The sequence below is a fragment of the Bombina bombina genome, chromosome 6 (genome assembly GCF_027579735.1).
Source record: "Bombina bombina isolate aBomBom1 chromosome 6, aBomBom1.pri, whole genome shotgun sequence".
Taxonomy (NCBI): Eukaryota; Metazoa; Chordata; class Amphibia; order Anura; family Bombinatoridae; genus Bombina; species Bombina bombina.
Window position 1 is genome coordinate 831,978,590 of NC_069504.1, and position 24,902 is coordinate 832,003,491.

General features: G+C 37.7%; 1 protein-coding gene across 1 annotated transcript in view; it reads right to left on the reverse strand.

The window, feature by feature from the left end:
* The window catches only part of RASSF2 (Ras association domain family member 2), a 94,794-nt gene extending 81,759 nt beyond the window's left edge, over positions 1–13,035 (reverse strand). The window contains exons 1-2 of the mRNA XM_053718193.1: positions 12,864–13,035; positions 4,342–4,429 (exon numbers count right to left, since the gene is read on the reverse strand). Coding sequence (XP_053574168.1) covers positions 4,342–4,400 — 59 coding nt within the window. The 5' untranslated portion in view covers positions 4,401–4,429; positions 12,864–13,035. The remainder of the gene's footprint in view (positions 1–4,341; positions 4,430–12,863) is intronic.
* Positions 13,036–24,902: the final 11,867 nt, after the last annotated feature.

Sequence of the window (24,902 nt, forward strand, 5' to 3'; positions counted from 1 at the left end):
GGATCTCTCGGTTTGCAGCTGTCAGACTAAAGGCTCTGAGCTGTTTGCAAACACTGAATATAGCGCAACCTGCCAAGTGCAGAGGAACTTGCATCTGAGGGTTAGAGAAAGACTCAGAGAGACAGAAGGACAGACGAAGAGGAATCAGGGTGGGTGAGGGGAAAATGAAATAGTTACTAGAAAAAGAGAGAAGAGGCTCAGAGAGTGTAGAAGAGACAAAGAGACAGAGGGGGTGGAGGGGTGTGTGTGTAAAACTTTGTTATATGTAGTTAAAGGGACAGTATGCACCAATTTTCATTTAACTGCATGTAATAGACACTACTATAAAGAATATGCACAGATACTGATCTAAAAATCCAGTGTAAAACCATTTAAAAACTTACTTAGAAGATCCCAGCTTAGCACTGTTAAAAAGGTTAGCTGGAACACCCACTAAAAGTGGTTCTATAGCAAAAAAAGCAGACACTCCCCTCTTCCTCTGCCTATGAAAAGACTCTTTACACAAACAGGAGCAAGCTCAAGTAGGTATACATCAGTATTCTCCTAAAACTTTAGGGATGAGTTAGGAGTCTGAAAATCAGTGTAATGTTATTTAAAAATAAGCAAAACTATACATTTAAAAAACAAAAGCTATATAGGCTATATAAAAGGATTATTTACAAAACATTTATGCAAAAAAAAAATCTAGTGTATAATGTCCCTTTAAAGAAACATTCAGACTGTTCCTTAAAGGGATAAAAAGGGTAAAATGTGCTTCTGTGCATTTTAGTTTTAAACAGAAGCATTATTGCAATATACTTGCATTAGCAAAAAAATGATTTTAGTAAAACTTATTACTGTTTTTCTGTGGCCTATGCACCTATGCTGTAAGTTCCCCATGTCACAACATTCCAACACCACACCTTCTCAGCAGTGGCTTGTATTAAAGGGACAGTCTAGTCAAAATTAAACTTTCATGATTCAGATAGGGCATGCAATTTTAAACAACTTTCCAATTGACTTCTATTATCTAATTTGCTCAATTCTTTAGATATCCTTTGTTGAAGAAATAGCAATGCACATGTGTGAGCCAATCACACAAGGCCTCTATGTGCAGCAACCAATCAGCAAGTGATATCAAGAGAATGAATCAAATTAGATAATAGAAGTAAATTAGAAAGTTGTTTAAAATGACATGCTCTTTCTAAATCACGAAAGAAAAAATTTGGGTTTCATGTCCCTTTAAGTCTTCACTGACGCAATACATAGCACTGGCGATTCTCTGACCAGACACTGTGTTTGAATACAGATCCTCTAGTCACACATAGCATATGCGTGTATGCCACTGAAACAGTAATAACTTTTACTAAAAGCATTTCTGTTAATGACAGTATATGGCAAAAAAAGCTTGTATTTAAAATTAAAATATACCCATACTCATTTCAGTTTTGACCTTTCTATCCCTTCAAAGGGAGACTGCAACTCCTGAGCAGAATACGACCAGTGATTGGTGAATACATTCCTATCTGGAACATGCTCAGGAGCTGCAATGTTTTCTGGCTCCAGAGTGACATTTAGCTATGTGTTTAATCTCCCTTGTGGGTGTTTAAAGGAATAGTCTAGTCAAAATTAAACTTTCATCATTCAGATAGAGCATGCAATTTTAAGCAACTTTTAATTTACTCCTATTATCAATTTTTCTGCATTCTCTTGGTATCTTTATTTGAATGTAAGCTTAGTAGCCGGCCCATTTTTGGTTCAGACATGGGTAGCGCTTGCTGATTGTTGGCTACATTTAGACACCAATCAGAAAGTGCTACCCAGGTGCTGAATGGGCCAGCTTCTATGCTTACATTCTTCCTTTTTCAAATAAAGATACTAGAACGAAGACAAATTGATAATAGGAATAAATTAGAAAGTTGCTTAAAATTGCAGGCTCTATCCGAATCATTAAAGTTTTATCTTGACTAGACTATTCCTTTTTATTAAAGTCCTTTAGAAAGGTTTATCTATTGTTTTTTTGTAACATTCACTATTAAAGTGATATGAAATAGTTCTTTAGCAAAAAATAAATAAAAAATAAAGCCAAATCATCGTTAATATAAAGAGAACAGTTTGTGTTGAAAATAGCAACCAATTTACTTGTTTTCTTGCAAAATTAGCATTTAGAACTTCTCAGTGCAGTTACTGCCTTTAGTGAGATAAGACAGCAGATATTACAGAAATTAAGTTCTACTTAATTTGAGCATTGGCAGTAAACTAACTACAGCTAGAGCTGATGTCTCTTAGCAAACATATACAAAGAAAAGCTACTGCTTTGCTTTCCTGTAGATACTACAGCCCACATGTGTCTGTGCCAGGAAGTAATAGACCCTGCACAAATAAAATAAAAAATAAAAAGGTCAAATCATTTTTCAATTATGAATAATACATATTGCAATGATTTATATTAAGTATAACCCTCTGCTTAGTGTTTATTCTTTATTACCATGGTTACTGATTAGCTGATTATTACCCTTGTTCAGATATCCTGAAGTTCTGGCCTGTTAGAGAGTCCTGAGGACTAGAATTTGCAAACAGTTTGGTCTAAAACACTGAACAAGAACTTGTGAAGCACGAGAGGTCAGTAATCATACAATAATTAATATTATGGTATGACTATATAATATTGTGTGTACATTATTTATATATACATATATTTATTGGCATGTATAATATTGGGAGTATAACATTTCAGATAATTTTTTCCAATCAAATTAAAAAACATTATTATACTAAAGAAGGAATAAAACAAAAATAAATCCATGTGTATTGTATTAATTAAGCACTACTGAAGAAAATACATTTGTAGACTGTATTGTTTATGTATTTAAGTTTTATTGTTGTTGTTGTTGATGAAACTTGTACAATTTTTACATTTTGTGAAAATAAATAAAAAGATTTCAACAAAAAAAACAAAAAACATTATTATAAAAATTACCCTTCACCAAAATTTTAAAAGGAATACTATTAGGGGGTCTTTAATGAGGAGAGATCGCATCTATTTACATACACACACAGCTAAGAGGTTAAACACACAAAGATAAAGAGGTCCAGTGTTTCCATAAGGCAGATATAGGCACCGCCTGCAGGGGGGGGGATACAGAGTTGCATTGTAGCAGGCCAGAGAACATTTGTGTGTGTGTGGGGGGGTTAATGTCTGTTGTTAATGTCCCTAACTCTACATGGCTTTCAAAAATAGTCCATGGGAGAGGGAGGTGATCAGACCAAAAATGTTCATTTTTATGTGTGTGTGTGTGTGGGGGGGGGGGGTTATTAAAGGGATAGAAAGGTCAAAAATGAAATGTGCATGGGTGCATTACAATTTGAAATATAAACATTCTTGCCTGATACTTTCATTAGCAAAAAATGCTTCTAGTAAAAGTTTTTGCTGTTTTTCTGCAGCATATGCACATACCCTTTGAGTGCTCGTGCCCCAGTATTCAAACACCATGTCTGCTCAGAAAGCAAGTCCGCAGTAGCTTGTATGACACAAATTTGCTTTCGTAAGCAATAGACACAACCGCCAGCTCTCTGGTTTGGTGTTTGAATATTGGTGTACAAGCACTCATGGGATATGTGCGTATGCCATAGAAAAACTTTTACTAAAGCATTTTTGCTTATAAAAGTATATTGCAAAAATGCTTATAATTCAAATTGAAATGCACGTATGCACATTTAATTTTTTACCTTTCTATCCCTTTAATGCCCCCTGCCCTATGCAGGCTAAAAAAGTGCAGGTGAAGTATATACACACATACACAAGGGTGGAAAAAAAACACATTTGACTCAGATAGAGAATACAATTTTAAACATTCCAATTTACTTCTGTTATCTAATTTAATTAATTCTTTAGCTATCCTTTGTATAAGAAATTGCAATGCACATGGTTGAGCCAATCACACGAGGCATCTATATGGAGCCGCCAATCAGAAGCTACTGAGCCTATTTAGATATGCTTTTCAACAAATGATATCAAAAGAATTAAGCAAATTAGATAATAGTAATACATTGGAAAAGTGTGTGCTCTTTCTAAATCATGAAAGAAAAAACAATATGGTTTCATGTCCCTTTAATTTCATAGGAGGATTTTAGATCAATTTTTTTAACTAACAGGATTGATTGGCCAATCAGTTCCTATCTGCCAAAACAATGTACGTTTCTATTTTAAAATGAGCTAACTGGGTGTCTCATGGATACAGGAAGTTGAAGGTCACTAGAGGACTGGAAAACACTAATAATCAGTAGTACTGATCAAGGTTACTTTAGGAAGTCAGGAGACAGCTTATACTGAAAAAATCAATGGGAAACGGAAAATCTCACTTGGAAATGTACTTGTCCTTCCCGCAGGGGACTAATGAGGTCTCTGGAGACTGCTCCATGTGCTCATCCCTCTGTCCTTAGGAGGGACCTGAAATAAAAGCATAAGCAAAATAATGGCACCAAATCTATTGAATTTTTAAAAATAATGTAAACACATAGTTAAAGTAATCTATTTATATCTATCTATATGTCTATATTTCAAAGTCTTACTCAAAGGTGGAAAAGCTGTGAAATTCTTGGTTTTAGCTCCTTAAAGGGACATAAAAGTGCAAAAAAAAAGTGCAAAATGAAAATGCTCTAATTTGTTGGAGCTTTTTTTATTGTACTATTGATTGGACATAACTGTGTTTAGCCCTGCTAAATGGGTTAATCAACTAGTTAAGGTCTGCTCCAGAGCAGCAATGCATTACTGGGAGCTAGCTGAACACATCGGGTGAGCAAAAGACCAAGTTTTGAATGTTTGAATCCTTTTTAAAGTGGCATTCTGCCGGATGACTTAGAAGTGGAAAGAACACCTCAAAAAAAATAAAATAACAGTGTTGCCGTCGGCGCTCCACTCGGCATAAACTGTGGGCAAATAAAGGAACTTTCAGTGTGAAGTTTTTTATATTTCAGAACTGAAAGTCCCCTTTATTTATAGCACTGGTAAACCCTTCACTTTACCTTCACTTTACGTTTAGTCTATTTCAGTCTGAGCCCTGATAAATGACTAACAATAAAACACTAAAGGATACTATCCGCATTGCTTAGGCATAGCAGCAAGGTATTCTATTTCCTCCAAGTAACTTGGTCATTTCTTTTTTATGGCTTGACAACACACAACAATATGCTATAAAATGTGGACAGAATACAAGGTAGAACATATCGACATTGGACCCTGGGGGGGCGGGGCTGCCTATAGAAAATAGTGGTAAAGTAATAATAAGAATCAGCAGCAAAACTCTGAATTATATATACAGAGGAATATTTAGTTATTCACCAAAAAGAGACACATGTTTCCAAATATATGCCCAAGTGAGATCTTAAATCTATTACATGTTCCTAAATTATACAAACTAGAAGCCTTTGTGAGGGCCCAGACCCCCTATAAGTCCCCTGCACCTCCTGTTATGCCATCTAAAAGCATTATATGAGACCCTAGATTATACCAGCTAGAAGCCTATATAAGACCCTAGATCAGATATATACTCTATACCCCTGTTTACACTAGCTAGAAGCCTATATAAGACCCTAGATCAGATATATACTCTACACCTCTGTTTACACTAGCTAGAAGCCTATATAAGACCCTAGATCAGATATATACTCCACACCTCTGTTTACACTAGCTAGAAGCCTATAAAAGACCCTAGATCAGATATATACTCTACACCTCTGTTTACACTAGCTAGAAGCCTATATAAGACCCTAGATCAGATATATACTCCACACCTCTGTTTACACTAGCTAGAAGCCTATATAAGACCCTAGATCAGATATATACTCCACACCTCTGTTTACACTAGCTAGAAGCCTATATAAGACCCTAGATCAGATATATACTCTACACCCCTGTTTACACTAGCTAGAAGCCTATATAAGACCCTAGATCAGATATATACTCTACACCTCTGTTTACACTAGCTAGAAGCCTATATAAGACCCTAGATCAGATATATACTCTACACCCCTGTTTACACTAGCTAGAAGCCTATATAAGACCCTAGATCAGATATATACTCTACACCTCTGTTTACACTAGCTAGAAGCCTATATAAGACCCTAGATCAGATATATACTCTACACCTCTGTTTACACTAGCTAGAAGCCTATATAAGACCCTAGATCAGATATATACTCTACACCTCTGTTTACACTAGCTAGAAGCCTATATAAGACCCTACATCAGATATATACTCTACACCTCTGTTTACACTAGCTAGAAGCCTATATAAGACCCTAGATCAGATATATACTCTACACCTCTGTTTACACTAGCTAGAAGCCTATATAAGACCCTAGATCAGATATATACTCTACACCTCTGTTTACACTAGCTAGAAGCCTATATAAGACCCTAGATCAGATATATACTCTACACCTCTGTTTACACTAGCTAGAAGCCTATATAAGACCCTAGATCAGATGTATACTCCACACCTCTGTTTACACTAGCTAGAAGCCTATATAAGACCCTAGATCAGATATATACTCTACACCTCTGTTTACACTAGCTAGAAGCCTATTATGAGACCTTGAGTCAGATATACATATGTCACTCCACTTTCACCAACTAGAAGCCTATGTGAAAGTCTAGATCAGATATATGTCCATATAACTCCAAATGTGCCAGCAGTATCCTTGAATGAGACCTTGGATTAGATACAGCTCTCATGAATGAGACCTTGGATTAGATACAGCTCTCATGAATGAGACCTTGGATTAGATACAGCTCTCATGAATGAGACCTTGGATTAGATACAGCTCTCATTGCAGTGGCAGAACTACCATTGGTGCAGCAGGTGCAGTGGCACCATGACCAAATGCTGGGGGGAGGGGCATAGCAGCCAGTCTATACATAGGGGTGTTAAGAATATTTAAAATTGTAATGTAAGGGAGTCTTCTATTAGTGCAGGTTGCAGGTCCATCTAACTATCTATCCTCAAAATCATTATACAGAGCAGCATGTATATTATTACTGTTGCTTACTACTAAGTTACCTTTGGGGTGCCCAAAAATGTTTTGAGTACGTCCACTGCTGTCTCATCATGTGAACTAAATGCCCAAATGAGACCTCCGATCAGATGCATATTCCTACACAACCGCCTTATGAAAGCCATATGTCCTAGTTAAACCCTAGATAAGATGTTTGGACTCTCTGTAGTCCCCTTTATGCCAATTATTTATATTCCCTGGTGAGACCTCAAAACAGACACATGGAGCCTACTTTATGCCAAAGATATGCCCAAATAAAACTTCAGATGTTATGTAAAATAAAATGATTTGAAGATTTAGTTCTGAAAGTCTAATGCTGGGATCTTAAAAGAACATTATATTAAATGTTTTTTTATTTGTTCCATCTAAGATATTGTATTCTAAAATATTACACATTTATTTAAAAAAAAAGTGATGTTCCTGTGCTGAATAAACATAATTTTCCTTATCAGTCTAGTAAAGGCATGTCCATGACAGGCCTTTAAACTGGGAAGAAACAGATATTTCATTATCAATTGTGCATAACAAGTGAGAGATAGATACAAAATAAATGTTTAAGTAATGCTACTGCAATTTATAATGTAGCAATAGCCATTAAAGGGACAGAAAGGTCAAATTTAAAATGTGCTTGGATGCATTTTAATTTGAAATATAAGCAGTTTTGCAATTTACTTCCATTAGCAAAAATGCTTCTGATAAAAGTGATTACTGTTTTTCTGCAGCATATGCACATATCCTGTGCACCAGTATTCAAGCACTATTTCTGCTCAGAAAGCTGGCAGTGGGGTGTATTGTTTCTGAAGACGTTATTTATGTCATACATGTTACTACTGACTCTCTGAGAAGTTTGGTGTTTTAATACTGGTTCACACTTCACAGGCCATCACAGGATATGTGCGTATGCTGCAGAAAAAAAGTAATAACTTTTATTAGAAGCATTTTTGCTAATGGAATTATATTGCAAAATGCTTCTATTTCATAATGAAATGCCCCTATTTACATTTACATTTTTACTTTTCGATACCCTTTAAATTTCATAACCAAATGTATTTTACATAAATGTACATATTGTGTCATATTTCAAGCTAAGAAGCCAAAATAAGTTACAAATGTTTGAATTAGTACCCAATTTTGATACACTGCAGGTGCTGAAATAGGCAACTTTTTTTTTTTTTACTTTAAACGTTCTTTATGAGGGTGGTTTCCTGTTTGCTTCTTCAGATCAGAACTGTCAGTGAGGCAAGCGTGTGACAGGAGAGTCACTTCCTTCCTAAACCTACAGGCCGCCTTCCGCTTCTGGCTTCTGGGGGGGGGGTATTAATGTCAGAGCAAAGAGTGGGAGATTGTCAGTATTATGTATGGGGGGGGGGAAGTTTGACCAAGCGATCAGAGAATGTAATTGCCAACACTATACTCAATGGGACAGGCTAGTTCCTTAATAGCTAGAGATAAATAAGAATAGTTGTGTTTTACAATGGCTATTGTGAAACACCTGTGATTTGTAAAGAATTAAGTTTTGTTGAGAAATGTATGAATTCTTAAAATATTTTTTAAAGGTGCATAACAAAATGTTAGATAATTTTATTATTGTACTGCAGCTTGCATATTACTATGTGTTTAACCCCACCAGTGAGTTAAACACATGGTTAAAGCCAACTCATGAGCAGCAATGCTCTACTGAGTTAGCTAAACACATCAGGGAGTCAATGACAAAAGGCATGTGTGTGTAGCCACCAATTGCCTAATTTCCAGGATGTGGATGATTATCAGCTTGTGGGCAATGGCCCATCTGCATTTTGAGGGTGGGTCAAGTGTGGGAAATGTGGAGTTACACACAGAGAGGCGGTGTTATAGAAGGATGTGAGTGTGCCCAGTCAGGAATGGACAGATCTTGCAGTCACACAAGGAACTGCAGACAAGATGGCGGCCATTCAATTTTGAGGACAAAAGTTTTTTTGTGACTCAACCATCTTCACATGCTACACTGGACACTGGTGTTGTGCTTAGAACTTTATAAAAACACATGCGCTTAATTATCATCGGTATATATATATATATGTATCAGTCTATTAGAAATCCTGCAAAGTGGTTAAACACATAAAGTCCTGAATGACTCAGACAGAGTTTGGCAGCTATGCACTTATGCTATTCTTGACTTGCTTACTGGTCCATGTATTTCTCACCTGTTCGTGGGTTAAAAATATAGTAAGGAGTTAGCTTTAGTAAAAGAATGTACACTTTATAACTTTTTTTAACTAGTATATCCATTTAAAAAGCTACCTGTATTCTACATTTATTTAACTATTATAGGGAAGCGCTACACTTTAAGATTGTAATATAAAATGTTTACATATATGTTGTACCCTTTCACTGTAATTCATTTCTGAAAAATCCTATAAATTGGACTCAGAAAAGCAAACTTAGGTAACAACATGGCAGCAAACATTGCTGTTATACTTACTTTTTCAATATATAAACAACTCCTAGAACTTTTCTAATATATATATATATATATATATATATATATATATATATATATATATATATATATGTGTGTGTGTGTGTGTGTGTGTGTGTGTGTGTGTGTGTGTATGTATGTATATATATATATATATATATATATATATATATATATATATATATATAAATATACACAGTATCTCACAAAAGTGAGTACACCCCTCACATTTTTGTAAATATTTTATTATATCTTTTCATGTGACAACACTGAAGAAATCACACTTTGCTACAATGTAAAGTAGTGAGTGTAAATTTGCTGTCCCCTTGAAATAACTCAACACACAGCCATTAATGTCTAAACCGTTGGCAACAAAAATGAGTACACCCCTAAGTGGAAATGTCCAAATTGAGCCCAAAGTGTCAATATTTTGTGTGGCCACCATTATTTTCTAGCACTGCCTTAACCCTCTTGGGCATGGAGTTCACCAAAGCTTCACAGGTTGCCACTGGAGGCCTCTCCCACTCCTCCATGATGACATCACGGAGCTGGTGGATGTTAGAGACCTTGCGCTCCCCCACCTTCCATTTGAGGATGTCCCACAGATGCTCCATAGGGTTTAGGTCTGGAGACATGCTTGGCTAGTCCATCACCTTTACCCTCAGCTTCTTTAGCAAGGCAGTGGTCGTCTTGGAGGTGTGTTTGGGGTTATTATCATGTTGGAATACTGTCCTGCTCCCCAGTCTCCGAAGGGATGGCATCATGCTCTGCTTCCGTATGTCACAGTACATGTTGGCATCCATGGTTCCCTCAATGAACTGTAGCTCCCCAGTGCTGGCAGAACTCATGCAGGCCCAGACAATGACACTTCCACCACCATGCTTGACTGTAGGCAAGACACACTTGTCTTTGTACTCCTCACCTGGTTGCCGCCACACTTGCTTGACACCATCTGAACCAAATAAGTTTATCTTGGGCTCATCGGACCACAGGACATGGTTCCAGTAATCCCTATCCTTAGTCTGCTTGTTTTCAGCAAACTGTTTGCAGGCTTTCTTGTGCATCATCTTTAGAAGAGGCTTCCTTCTGGGAAGACAGCCATACTGACCAATTTGACGCAGTGTGTGGCATATGGTCTGAGCACTGACAGGCTGATCCCCCCACCCCTTCAACCACTGCAGCAATGCTGGCAGCACTCATACGTCTATTTCCCAAAGACAACCTCTGGATATGACGCTGAGCATGTGCACTCAACTTCTTTGGTTGAGCATGGCGAGGCCTGTTCTGAGGGGAACTGTCCTGTGAAACCGCCGTATGGTCTTGCCCACCGTGCTGCAGCTCAGTTTTAGGGTCTTAGCAATCTTCTTATAGCCTAAGCCATCTTTATGTAGAGCAACAATTCTTTTTTTCAGATCCTCAGACAGTTCTTTGCCATGATGTCCCATGTTGAACTTTCAGCGACCAGTATGAGAGGAGTGTGAGAGCGATAACACTAAATTTAACACACCTGCTCCCCATTCAAACCTGACACCGGGAAGGGAAACTTTTTCTAAAAAAAAAAACAGTCAATCTAACAATTTCTTCAGTGTTTAATGTCCCTTTAATGTAAGAGTGGAGTCTCTTTAACTACAAATACAGATTTGCAACAGTTAACATCAATGGGCCCTTTCACATGTTTTCTCCGATTTGTTTTGCAATCTTTTTTGGCAGAGAAAGAGCTAAAGTGAAGCAGATTCCATAAGAGGGAATAAATATGATTTAGTGCATGCGCATTTTATCAGACATTTAGCTGTCAGCCCCCATCGCTTAACACTAGAATATCTGCAAACACAAAACTGTGTACAAAATACAAATGTAACTTTAGACTAGAGAGATGCGGAGGTGGTTCTGCCTTGCTTGTTTTGCATCTTACTAGAATTGCAGAGTCTGAATCTAAACTGCAGACATAAATTTTATATGTTAGCTCTAATTAAAATACAGGAGTAAATTAAAGAGACAGTCTACTCCAGAATTGTAATTGTTTAAAAAGATATATGATTCCCTTTATTACCCATTCCCCAGTTTTGCTTAACCAACACTGTTATATTATTACACTTTTTACCTCTGTGATTACTTTGTATCTAGGTCCATCTCTGCAGACTGCCCCCTTATTTCAGTTCTTTTGACAGACATACATGTTAGCCAATCAGTGCCCTCTCATAAGTAACTCCACAGTCATGAGCACAATGTTATCTATATAGATAATCCCTTTATTACCCATTCCCCAGTTTTGCTTAACCACCACTGTTATATTATTACACTTTTTACCTCTGTGATTACCTTGTATCTAGGTCCATCTCTGCAGACTGCCTCCTTATTTCAGTTCTTTTGAGACATGCATGTTAGCCAATCAGTGCCCTCTCATAAGTAACTCCCCAGGCGTGAGCACAATGTTATCTATATGGAACACATGAACTAATGCCATCTAGCTGTGAAAACCTTTCAAATGCTTTGAGATAAGAGGTGGCCTTCATGGTCTTATAAATTAACATATGAGCCTACCTGGGCTTAGCTTCAACAAAGAATACCAAGAGAACGAAGCAAATTTGATAATAAAAGTGAATTGGAGAGTTGTTTAAAATTGCATGCCCTATCTAAATCATAAAAGTTTATTTTGGACTAGACTGTCCCTTTAAACACGTTAAAAAACATGCATGTACGATTCTATATTTCACTATCTAAACTTTGTATTACTTAGTAATAAGATTAGTTATATATCAGAAGGATTTCTGAATTCCTTTTCTTTTACTAGTATGTGCATAACCACCTCTGCTGGGAGAGTATTCTATAAGCCCACTACTCTTGTAATAATTATATATATTTGCAAATACACAATTAATTTACATAAAAATGTAATTTGAACTTTCTTTTTTGTAGAATCTGTCTGATAAATAAATGATTACTAATTTTATTATCCCACCCCAACTACTCAAATTAGTTGACACTTCAAAGGGTTAACTGCGGTGCTGTTCTTGCACATTCATATTTTCATACATATCATTGTAATTCTGGCTAACTGTTAGTTCTAAAATCAATATTATCAATACTGGAAACAAAAAAAGAAAATGAGTAAACATGATATGAAATATAGTTGGATCCCTTCACCACTACTGTGGCAGAGGTCTATTGTACAATGTGTTAAAGAATTCAGTTTCCTCACTTTAAGTCAAACGGAGATGAAAACTATGAGGCCTGTTTGCCAAAATGTATGGGTTGAACAATTAATACAGAAATAAAAACAAAACTAAGGTAATAAAGATTTTAACAGAAAAGGAGAAGTCAATTTAAGATTAATTTTTCATGGCTAAAACAAAAAAAGCAGTCCACTTACTCTGTCCCTCCCTGCTGTTAGTATAAAGGATGGGCCCCTGGTTATGCCCTTGTAAGGTGCAGCTTTCCCCTCTTTTTCTCCAGTATACAATCAATAGGTTTTCTTCCTCTCCCCATCAATAAAAGGGAAGTGTCTGCATGGAGCAGCTGGGCTCTACTACACTATGATAGATGATTCAGTGTGCCTTGGTCCCAGCCAATGACAGCTGGCAGTGCTGTCTGGGCTGACTGCTGATTGGCTTCTTAGTCCCAGTTGGGTGTACTCCCTATATCAGACAATAGTAGCACAGGGGGTGTTTCTTTGCTGTGGTTGGTTTCTCACAGCATCTGTCTTACAGGACTTGCTTCTAATACTGAAAAAGGGGAGGGGGTGGACAACAACAGTCTTTGTCACTCTCCTAGAGAACGTGGGAAAGTTGCTAAGAGATCCACAGACTGTCCTCGATACTGCAATATTCTGCATGCTTCAGTAATCATTAAAACTGTCCCATTCTAGGCAGAAGCAGTCTCACGTTACTGTATATATGTTTTAATTTATATGGTGTCAATAATATATGTAGCCCTCTGCAAGCTGACAATAGAGGGAAATATAATGCAAGCTTTTGTTATGGGACACATAACAAAAGCTTGCTGCTTGCATTATATTTCCATTACCATTAACAGTATTCACCTTGTCTCAAATTACTTACAATTTAGCGCTATAATTGGAGGTTTGCAGGCACGAATTCCTATTGAAGCGTTGCCATCAATCAAAATATACCAAACTCTATGAATTGAACACTTCCTCAATAAATATATAGGCACAGATCGCAAAAATATTTGTGTTATTGTGCAGTAACATTGCTTGAGTGCAATCAATTGCACTATTATGTTTGTGCTCATATTACAATTTGAAAGTAATATATTACTGCTTGACCCAATATGTGCAATATTTCACAATACACAGACACCAAAAATGGGGTTTAAAGGCCGCTGGTCCGATTTATTTTTAAACATATTAAACATGTAAACCATCAATATTGCATAAATATATAAATAACTCTCAACATATAAAACCCAAAATATCCCCAGGAGTGCTTGCCCACACATAGGGGGGTAGTTATCAACGTGTCAACTTTCCTGCCTTCGCCGGCCCAATACGCCTAAGCTCGCCTCACATCGCCGCCGCGGACCTGAAAAAATTTGCCTAAGTTATCAAGTAAAGCTATCAAAAAGCTGCGGGGCGATGAGCAGCGGACTGTGAGAGTTATCACTCATCCGATCTTGCTGCTCTTCGGGTGTTTGACAGCTTTCTTGCTAGCCTGTCACTAAGCACTCACACTAAACTACACTGTTCTACCCCCTATACCGGCGCCCCCGGAGCCCCCCGCAACTAAATAAAGTTACTAACCCCTAAACCGCCGCTCTTAGACCCCGCCGCAAGTCTTATAAATGTATTAACCCCTAAACCGCCGCTCCCGGATACCACTGCCACCTGCATTATACCTAGTAACCCCTATCCTGCCCCCCCCCCCCCATACCGTCGCCCTCTATAATAAAGTTATTAACCCCTATCCTGCTGATCCCGCACCTCGCCGCAAATAAAGAAATTGTTTAACCCCTAAACCGCCGCTCCCTGAACCCGCCGCAACCTATATGAAATTTATTAACCCCTATCCTGCCCCCCCTACACCGTCGCCACCTATAATAAATTTATTAACCCCTATCCTGCCCCCCACTACACCGCCCCCACTGTAATAAAATTATTAACCCCTAAACCTAAGTCTAACACTAACCCTAACACCCCCCTAACTTAAATATTAATTAATTAAATCTAAATAATATTTCTATTATTAACTACGTTAATCCTATTTAAAACTAAATACTTACCTATAAAATAAACCCTAATATAGCTACAATATAAATAATAATTATATTGTAGCTATCTTAGGATTTATTTTTATTTTACAGGTACCTTTCAATTTATTTTAACTAGGTACAATAGCTATTAAATAGTTATTAACTATTTAATAGCTTACCTAGCTAAAATAAAGAGAAATGTACCTGTAAAATAAAAACTAACCTAAGTTACAATTACACCTAACACTACACTATACTTTAATAAATTATTCCTATTTAAAACTAAATACTTACCTGTAAAATAAACCCTAAGATAGCTACAATATAATTAATAATTACATTGCAGCTATCTTAGGATTTATATTTATTTTACAGGTAACTTGGTATTTATTTTAGCTAGTTAGAATAGTTATTAAATAGTTATTAACTATTTAATAACTACCTAGCTAAAAGAAATACAAAATTACCTGTAAAATAAATCCTAACCTAAGTTACAATTAAACCTAACACTACACTATCATTAAATTAATTAAATAAATGAACTACAAATAACTACAATTAAATACAATTACCTAAACTAACTAAAGTACAAAAAATAAAAAAAGCTAAGTTACAAAAAATAAAAAAATAAGTTACAAACATTTAAAAAAATATTACAACAATTTTAAGCTACTTACACCTAATCTAAGCCCCCTAATAAAATAACAAACCCCCCCAAAATAAAAAAATGCCCTACCCTATTCTACATTAAAAAAGTTCAAAGCTCTTTTAACTTACCAGCCCTTAAAAGGGCCTTTTGTGGGGGCATGCCCCAAAGATCTCAGCTCTTTTGCCTGTAAAAGAAAAATACAACCCCCCACAACATTAAAACCCACCACCCACATACCCCTAATCTAACCCAAACCCCCCTTAAAATAACCTAACACTAATCCCCTGAAGATCATCCTACCTTTAGTCGTCTTCACTCAGCCGAGCCACCGATGGAACTGAAGAGGACATCCGGACCGGCAGAAGTGATCATCCAAGGGGCGCTGAAGAAATCTTCCATCCGATGAAGTGATCCTCCAAGCGGCGCTGAAGAAATCTTCCATCCGGGCGATGTCATCTTCCAAGAGGCGCTGAAGAAGTCTTATATCCGGGCGAGGTCATCTTCGAAGCCGGGTCTCGAATCTTCATTCCGCCAACGCGGAACATCCTTCTTTCCCGACGGACTACCGACGAATGAAGGCTCCTTTAAGGGACATCATCCAAGATGGCGTCCCTTCAATTCCGATTGGCTGATAGGATTCTATCAGCCAATCGGAAATAAGGTAAGAAAAATCTGATTGGCTGATTGAATCAGCCAATCAGATTCAAGTTAAATCCGATTGGCTGATCCAGTCAGCCAATCAGATTGAGCTCGCATTCTATTGACTGTTCCGATCAGCCAATAGAATGCGAGCTCAATCTGATTGGCTGACTGGATCAGCCAATCGGATTGAACTTGAATCTGATTGGCTGATTCAATCAGCCAATCAGATTTTTCCTACCTTAATTCCGATTGGCTGATAGAATCCTATCAGCCAATCGGAATTGAAGGGACGCCATCTTGGATGACGTCCCTTAAAGGAGCCTTCATTCGTCGGTAGTCCGTCGGGAAAGAAGGATGTTCCGCGTCGGCGGGATGAAGATTCAAGACCCGGCTTCGAAGATGACCTCGCCCGGATAGAAGACTTCTTCAGCGCCTCTTGGAAGATGACATCGCCCGGATGGAAGATTTCTTCAGCGCCGCTTGGAGGATCACTTCATCGGATGGAAGATTTCTTCAGCGCCCCTTGGATGATCACTTCTGCCGGTCCGGATGTCCTCTTCAGTTCCATCGGTGGCTCGGCTGAGTGAAGACGACTAAAGGTAGGATGATCTTCAGGGGATTAGTGTTAGGTTATTTTAAGGGGGGTTTGGGTTAGATTAGGGGTATGTGGGTGGTGGGTTTTAATGTTGGGGGGGGTTGTATTTTTCTTTTACAGGCAAAAGAGCTGAATTCTTTGGGGCATGCCCCCACAAAAGGCCCTTTTAAGGGCTGGTAAGTTAAAAGAGCTTTGAACTTTTTTAATGTAGAATAGGGTAGGGCATTTTTTTATTTTGGGGGGGTTTGTTATTTTATTAGGGGGCTTAGATTAGGTGTAAGTAGCTTAAAATTGTTGTAATATTTTTTTAAATGTTTGTAACTTATTTTTTTTATTTTTTGTAACTTAGCTTTTTTTATTTTTTGTACTTTAGTTAGTTTATATAATTGTATTTAATTGTAGTTATTTGTAGTTAATTTATTTAATTTATTTAATGATCGTGTAGTGTTAGGTTTAATTGTAACTTAGGTTAGGATTTATTTTACAGGTAATTTTGTATTTCTTTTAGCTAGGTAGTTATTAAATAGTTAATAACTATTTAATAACTATTCTAACTAGCTAAAATAAATACAAAGTTACCTGTAAAATAAATATAAATCCTAAGATAGCTACAATATAATTATTATTTATATTGCAGCTATATTAGGGTTTATTTTAAAGGTAAGTATTTAGTTTTAAATAGGATTAATTTAGTTCATAATAGAAATATGATTTAGATTTATTTAATTAATATTTAAGTTAGGGGGGTGTTAGGGTTAGTGTTAGACTTAGGTTTAAGGGTTAATAAATTTATTACAGTGGCGGCGGTGTAGTGGGGGGCAGGATAGGGGTTAATAAATGTATTATAGGTGGCGACGGTGTAGGGGGGGCAGATTAGGGGTTAATAAATTTAATATAGGTTGCGGCAGGGTCAGGGAGCGGCGGTTTAGGGGTTAAACTATTTATTTATTTGCGGCGAGGTGCGGGATCGGCAGGATAGGGGTTAATAACTTTATTATAGGGGGGGCAGGATAAGGGGTTACTAGGTATCATGTAGGTGGCGGTGGGCTCCGGGAGCGGCGGTTTAGGGGTTAATATGTATAGAGTAGCTTGCGGTGGGCTCCGTGAGCGGCGGTTTAGGGGTTAATCATTTTATTTAGGTGCGGCGGTGTAGGGGGGGACAGATTAGAGGTGTTTAGACTCGGGGTACATGTTAGGGTGTTAGGTGTAGACAGCTCCCATAGAAATCAATGGGATGTCTGGCAGCAGCGAACTTGTACTTTCGCTATGGTCAGACTCCCATTGATTCCAATGGGATCCGCCGGCTCCAGGGTGGCGGTTTGAAAACCAGGTACACTGGGCCGTAAAAGTGCAGAGCGTACCTGCTAGTTTTTTGATAACTAGCAAAAGTAGTCAGATTGTGCCGCACTTGTGTGCGGAACATCTGGAGTGACGTAAGAATCGATCTGTGTCGGACTGAGTCCGGCGGATCGAAGTTTACGTCACAAAATTCTACTTTTGCCGGTCTCTAGCCTTTGATAACTAAGGCGAATCAGCCTCGCCACAAATACGCTGCGTAATTCCAGCGTATTTGAGGTTGACGGCTTGATTACTACCCCCCATAGCCTCCAATACCAAGCTCAGCCTAACACTGAACCAAACCTCCCCTGGCAAGCCAAGAGTTACACCTCTCAAGCAACATACATTTCCCAAGCAAGCACCCCCATCCCCAAAAGTGCTGCGACAAAGCCTAATCTAGGGAGGGTGGGAGCTACTTTGAACATCCATGAACTGGGAGCTCCCCCTGGGAAACGCTGTCATCAGGCTCCAGCCGTATAGTCTCAGTCCAGGAGTCTTGCAGGCCAGAAACCTCCTTTTCCTGGCCGCCATTCCACTCTGCCTGATCCCGCCGGCCCGGAGCCTCCGACGATCGTGAAGCAGATGCCCTTATATCTGAAACAGATAAACCCACACATGATGCATCAACAACATTGCCACCCCTCCCATGAGAAATAACAGTAGACACAGTGCCCAACCGCTGCCCAGATGTGCCCTCCCCAGGACTAGTGGAAGTGGGGGTATGGGGGGGGGGGAGGGGACTTCCCTGATGGCCTGTCCCTCTTAGGAGTTGGGGGGTGAAAAACTCCTCATCAGATGGTGCTAGGAACAACTCCATGGAATCTCTATCTTCTTCCATCTCAAACTCCCCAGCCTCCCCATCATCCACTACAATAACCTCATCCTCAACCAAATTCCCCCTAACAAGGCCCTTATTATCAAATCCCTCCCTGAGCTCCTCATCTGAACCAGATTCCCCCTCCTCAAACAGTGGTTCCCCCTCAAACACCTCGATATCCCCAACAGTCCCCAGTGTCCCAGACCTATCATGCCCCTCCGGACCATTATGCCCCTCCTGCCTCTGCAGATTGCCCGCTGCTTTCTCCTGCTCCCCTGGCCCATCCGGGCCGTACATCTCCTCCGGTCCCTGCAGCTCATAGGCTCCACCCTTTCCACAACTAGGCCCCACCAGGCCATCATGCTCCCCCGGACTCGCCAGTAATCAGCTGTCCCTCTTAGGAGTTGGGGGGGACAAACTCCTCATCAGATGGTGCTAGGAACAACTCCATGGAATCCCTATCTTCTTCCATCTCAAACTCCCCAGCCTCCCCATCATCCACTACAATAACCTCATCCCAACCAGATTCCCCCTCCTCAAACAGTGGTTCCCCCTCAAACACCTTGATGTCCCCAACAGTCCCCAGTATCCCAGACCTATCATGCCCCTCCGGACCATTATGCCCCTCCTGCCTCTGCAGATTGCCCACTGCTTTCTCCTGCTCCCCTGGCCCATCCGGGCCGTACATCTCCTCCGGTCCCTGCAGCTCATAGGCTCCACCCTTTCCATAACTAGGCCCCACCAGGCCATCATGCTCCCCCAGACTTTCCAGTAATCAGCTGTTCCAATCAGCCAATAGAATGCAATCTCAATACTATTGGCTGATTGGATCAGCCAATAGGATTTTTTCACCTTTAATGCCTATTGGCTGATAGAATTCTATCAGCCAAATGGAATGTAAGGGACGTCATCTTAAAGGGAATTTTCATTCATCATTGACCATCGGAAGAAGAGGATGCTCCATGCCGGATGTCTTGAAGATGGACCCGCTCTGCGCCAGATGGATGAAGATAGAAGATGCCGGATGGATGAAGACTTCTGCCCGCTTGGATGAAGACTTCTGCCGGCTTCGAGGAGGACTTCTGCCCGCTTGGATCAGGATGGGTGTTTGGTCTTCGAAAACTGTAAGTGAATCGTCGGGGGTTAGTATTAGGTTTTTTTAAGGGTTTATTGGGTGGGTTTTATTTTTAGAATAGGGTTTGGGCAGTAAAAGAGCTAAATATCCTTTTAAGGGCAATGCCCATCCAAATGGGGGGTTTGGTTGTGTGGGTGGTGGGTTTTACTGTTGGGGGTGTTTCTATTTTCTTTTACAGGTAAAATAGCTGATTTCTTTGGGGCAATGCCCTGCAAAAGGCCTTTTTAAGGGCCATTGGCAGTTTAGTGTAGGCTAGGGGCTTTTTTATTTTGATAGGGCTATTAGATTAGGAGTAATTTGTTTTTATTTTTGATAATATATTTTTTTATTTTGTGTAATTTAGTGGGGGGGGGTTGTAATTTAGATAATTTTATTTTATTAATTTAATTGTATTGTAATGTTAGGTGTTAGTGTATCTCAGGTTAGGTTTTATTTTACAGGTAAATTTGTATTTATTTTAACTAGGTAGCTAGTAAATAGTTAATAACTATAAACTAGTCTACCTAGTTAAAATAAATACAAACTTAGCTGTGAAATAAAAATAAAACCTAAGATAGCTACAATGTAACGATTAGTTATATTGTAGCTAGTTTAGGGTTTATTTTATAGGTAAGTATTTAGTTTTAAATAGGAATTATTTAGGTAATAATAGTAAGTTTTATTTAGATTTATTTTAATTATATTTAAGTTAGGGGGTGTTATGGTTATGTTAGGGTTAGGTTTATGGGTTAATAGGTTTATTATAGCGGCGGTGTGGGTGGACGGCAGATTAGGGGTTAATAATATTTAAATAGTGTTTGCGATGCGGGAGGGCGGCGGTTTAGGGGTTAATAGGTAGCTTATGGGTGTTAGTGTATTTTTTAACAGTTTAGTTATGAGTTTTAAGCTACAGCTTTGTAACGTAAAACTCATAACTACTGACTTTAGATGGCTGTACAGATCTTGTCATTTTAGGCTGTACCGCTCACTTTTTGGCCTCACGGCAAAACTCGTAACGCCGGCGCTACGAAAGTTCCATTGCAAAAGGACTTTTCTTAAAGTGCGGTACTGACGTTGCGTGAAGGCCAAAAAAGTGTGCGGTACACCTATTCTGACAAGACTTAAAGGGACATGAAACCCAATTTTTTTCTTTCATGATTTAGAAAGAGCATACAATTATAAACAACTTTCTAATTTACTTCTATTATCTAATTTGCTTCATTCTCTTGATATTCTTTGCTGAAAAGCATATCTAGATATGCTTAGTAGCTGCTGATTGGTAGCTGCACATAGATGCCTCCTGTGATTGGTTCACAGTGTGCATTGCTATTTCTTCATTAAAGTATATCTAAAGAATGAAGCAAATTAGGTAATAGAAGTAAATTGGAATGTTGTTTAAAATTGTATTCTCTACCTTAATCATGAAAGAAAATGTTTGGGTATAGTGTCCCTTTAATAGCAGCGGTAGGGAAAAAGCATCGTTATGGGCCATAACGATGCTTTTTGAGTCATAACACAAAACTCGTAATCTAGCTGATTGTTTGTGATTCTAGTTTCCATATCATCAGTTAAGATAGGAGTACAATTCGTTTCCTAAAGTTTTTTCTCTGCAAAGTATTTTTGTAATGCCAGTTTCCTTGTAAATCTGTTAAGATCTACATATAAATAAAAAATATTATGGGAATTTGTAGGGCTAAAGGATAAAACTTTTCCAAGTACTCTGATTTCATTGTTTGTAAGTGTGTGAGAATACAAATTATATATACCCTTTTTTAACTTTTGTAATCTTTCTTTCTTGGTGGTTGTGCCATTTCCTCTGGATCCTCATTTGCATATATTCTTTTTCCTGATTTGTGTGGAGTTTGTGTGGATAAAGGTTCTAGATAGCTTGCTATCTTTTTTTGGGACCAGGACTGTGGCCTGGGTCTGTGTTCTAAAAAAAACCCATTGTGAGGGTTGTTTTGTCTATGCTCTACATATGTTCCACTATTATTTTGCCGAGGGGTTGTACGTGTGGATAGAGGTAGATGGAGTAGGTGTGTGATATCTTTCTTCTAAGTCCCCTCCCAGGTACTTAACGATGATGTGTTTCATAATTATTTGTATAGTGCATTCCTGTTCCTTGATTATTTTTCCTCTCCCTTTTATCCTGCCTCCAATGTGGCTGTGATGGCCCAAAATGAGTGGTGATGGGGGTTTGATGGTAATTTCTAGGTGTGCTATTTTTGTTCATATTGTGCTTTTTGTTCTTATTATCTACAATTATCCACTCACTTTGGTTTTGATTGGTATTTTCTTGACATTTTGATTCGTTTTTATTTTATTTTTTCTTTGTTCTATATATAAAATTTGTCTTCTCACACACTTACAGACAATGAAATCAGAGGACTTGGAAAAGGTTTATCCTTTAGCCCTACAAATTCCCATAATATTTTTGATTTATATGTAGATCTTAAAGGGACACTGTACCCAAATTTTTTCTTTCATGATTCAGATAGAGCATGCACTTTTAAGCATCTTTCTAATATACTCCTGTTGTCAAATTTTCTTTATTCTCTTGGTATCTTTATTTGAATAGCAAGAATTTAAGTTTAGATGCCGGCCCATTTTTGGTGAACAACCTGGGTTGTCCTTGCTGATTGGATAGCACCAATAAACAAGTGCTGTCCATGGTCTGAACCACAAATTGGCTGGCTTCTTAGTTTAGATGCCTTCTTTTTTAAATAAAGAAAGCAAGAGAACGAAGAAAAATTGATAATAGGAGTAAATTAGAAAGTTGCTTAAAATTGCTTGCTCTATATGAATCACAAAAGAAAAAATTTGGGTTCAGTGTCCCTTTAACAGATTTACAAGAAAACTGGCATTACAAACATACTTTGCAGAAAAAAAACTGAAGGAAAACAAATTGTACTTCTATCTTAACTGATGATATGGAATTTAGAATCACAAACAATATTATTTATAGTGAACCGGGTGATTTAGTGGAACATTTAAATAATGACCATATCCATATTGGTCTTAAAAATAAATCAAACTTTCAACCTAAGTGTACAAATGCCCAGCATATTGATATCTTTAAGGACTTGGTTTGAAAAAAACTTGAAAAAATCCCTAAAATATATGGGGGGTCCCAGAATTTAATCTACGAAGAGAGGAAAGCTCTAAATTCCCTGAAATCTAATCAAGACATAGTGATCCGCCAAGCGGACAAGGGAGGGGGAGACTGTAGTACACAATTTTGATAATTATTTACTTGAGGAGAACAAAATCCTCCAAGATAAGGTATTCTATAGAAAATTGGATGGAGATCGAACTGAAAAATACTTGGGGATCTTGACAGGGATAGTCAAATTTGCTTATACTGAGGGGATTATATTAAAATCTGAAAAAGATTATTTACTGTCCAAATCACCAAATGTAGCCTTCTACTACCATCTCCCAAAAATTAATAAGAGCATACAAAACCTCCCTGGAAGACCTATTATAGCCGGAATAGGGAGTTTAACAGATAATGCCTCCTGCTATGTTGATCTTTTTTGGAAAAAATATGTCCAGGGGTTGGACTCTTATATTAGTGGATCTTTTGGAGAAATTACAGGATCTGGTTCAGATAATATCCCCACATTTAGCTTATATAGCAGAATTGTGAAAATCTTTGTCTGGATATGTCTGTACATACTCCTGAATAAACAAACATATAAGTCAGTATTTAAACAAATCATCACTGGTTTGGATATTATATCTCACAATAGTTATTTTATAGGATCACGTTATTTTATAGGATCACGTTATTAATACTATGTTAAAGTGGACTGTGTACGATCGAAATAAGGTTCATATATTTTATATATTTATGTCTTAAGTTTTTTAGCCATCTTATATCAAATAATTAAATGAAAACTGAGAGGGATAGCTTATATGGAGGTATTCAACTCCGATATTCATATATATATATATATATATATATATATATATATATATATATATATATATATATATATACATACATGTATATATATATATATATACATATATATATATATATATATATATATATATATACTGTATATATACATAGATGTATATATATATATATATACACAGTATATACACACACATATATATATATATATATACACACACACACACACAAAATGTGGTTCTGCCAATGTGACTATATACACTATACACATTTTTATTTTGTATTCGCATGTAATATAAATATACAAAGTAATGTTGATATTGTTACAATAAGAACTATTATATGTATCTTTTTCTGTATCAACCAATAGTATTTGTAACAGAAAGAAGGAAGTGTTATTAGTGAGGAATTGGTTGCACACTATTTACCTGTGTGATGTCACACAAGGAGGCGTGTGTTTGAAAATGAGGTATCATAGATTGGCTATAGTCCTTTCAAATAGGTAGCGGTAGTTTGGTAATATACAGTCTCAGGAAACGGCGTTGCATGCAGAGAAACGTGCTGAGATTCCCTTTAGCTTAAAGGGGAGGTGGGAAAAATGTAGGTAATAATGCAGTAACCTTCCTCCAAGTAAACCTATGTATAGGAGGAGGTAGTGCCTTATGCCAGGTATAAGTAAGATTAATACAAGAAAAAGAACAGAGGCATAGTGCGGCACACTTAGGAGGATTAATACTCAAACAATATAAGGTGGGGTTAATTCCATATGTAATGTGAAATTCCTTAAAACATAACGTTTATTATTAGTCAGTTTAAAATGTAGTTAGTGTTGTGGACCATGCCACCATTTAAGCTAAAACTTGTTACAGAAGAAGAATTTTTTTTTTTTTTAAAAATAAGTATATTGTTAACACACTAACGGCTAGATTTGGAGTTTTGTCGGTAACGACCCGAAAAAACTAATGCCGGCTTTTTTCTGGCCGCACCATAAAAATAACTCTGGTATCGAGAGTCCACATAAAGGCTGCGTTAGGCTCCAAAAAAGGAGCGTAGAGCATTTTTAACGCAGCTTCAACTCTCGATACCAGAGTTGCTTACGGACGCGGCCAGCCTCAAAAACGTGC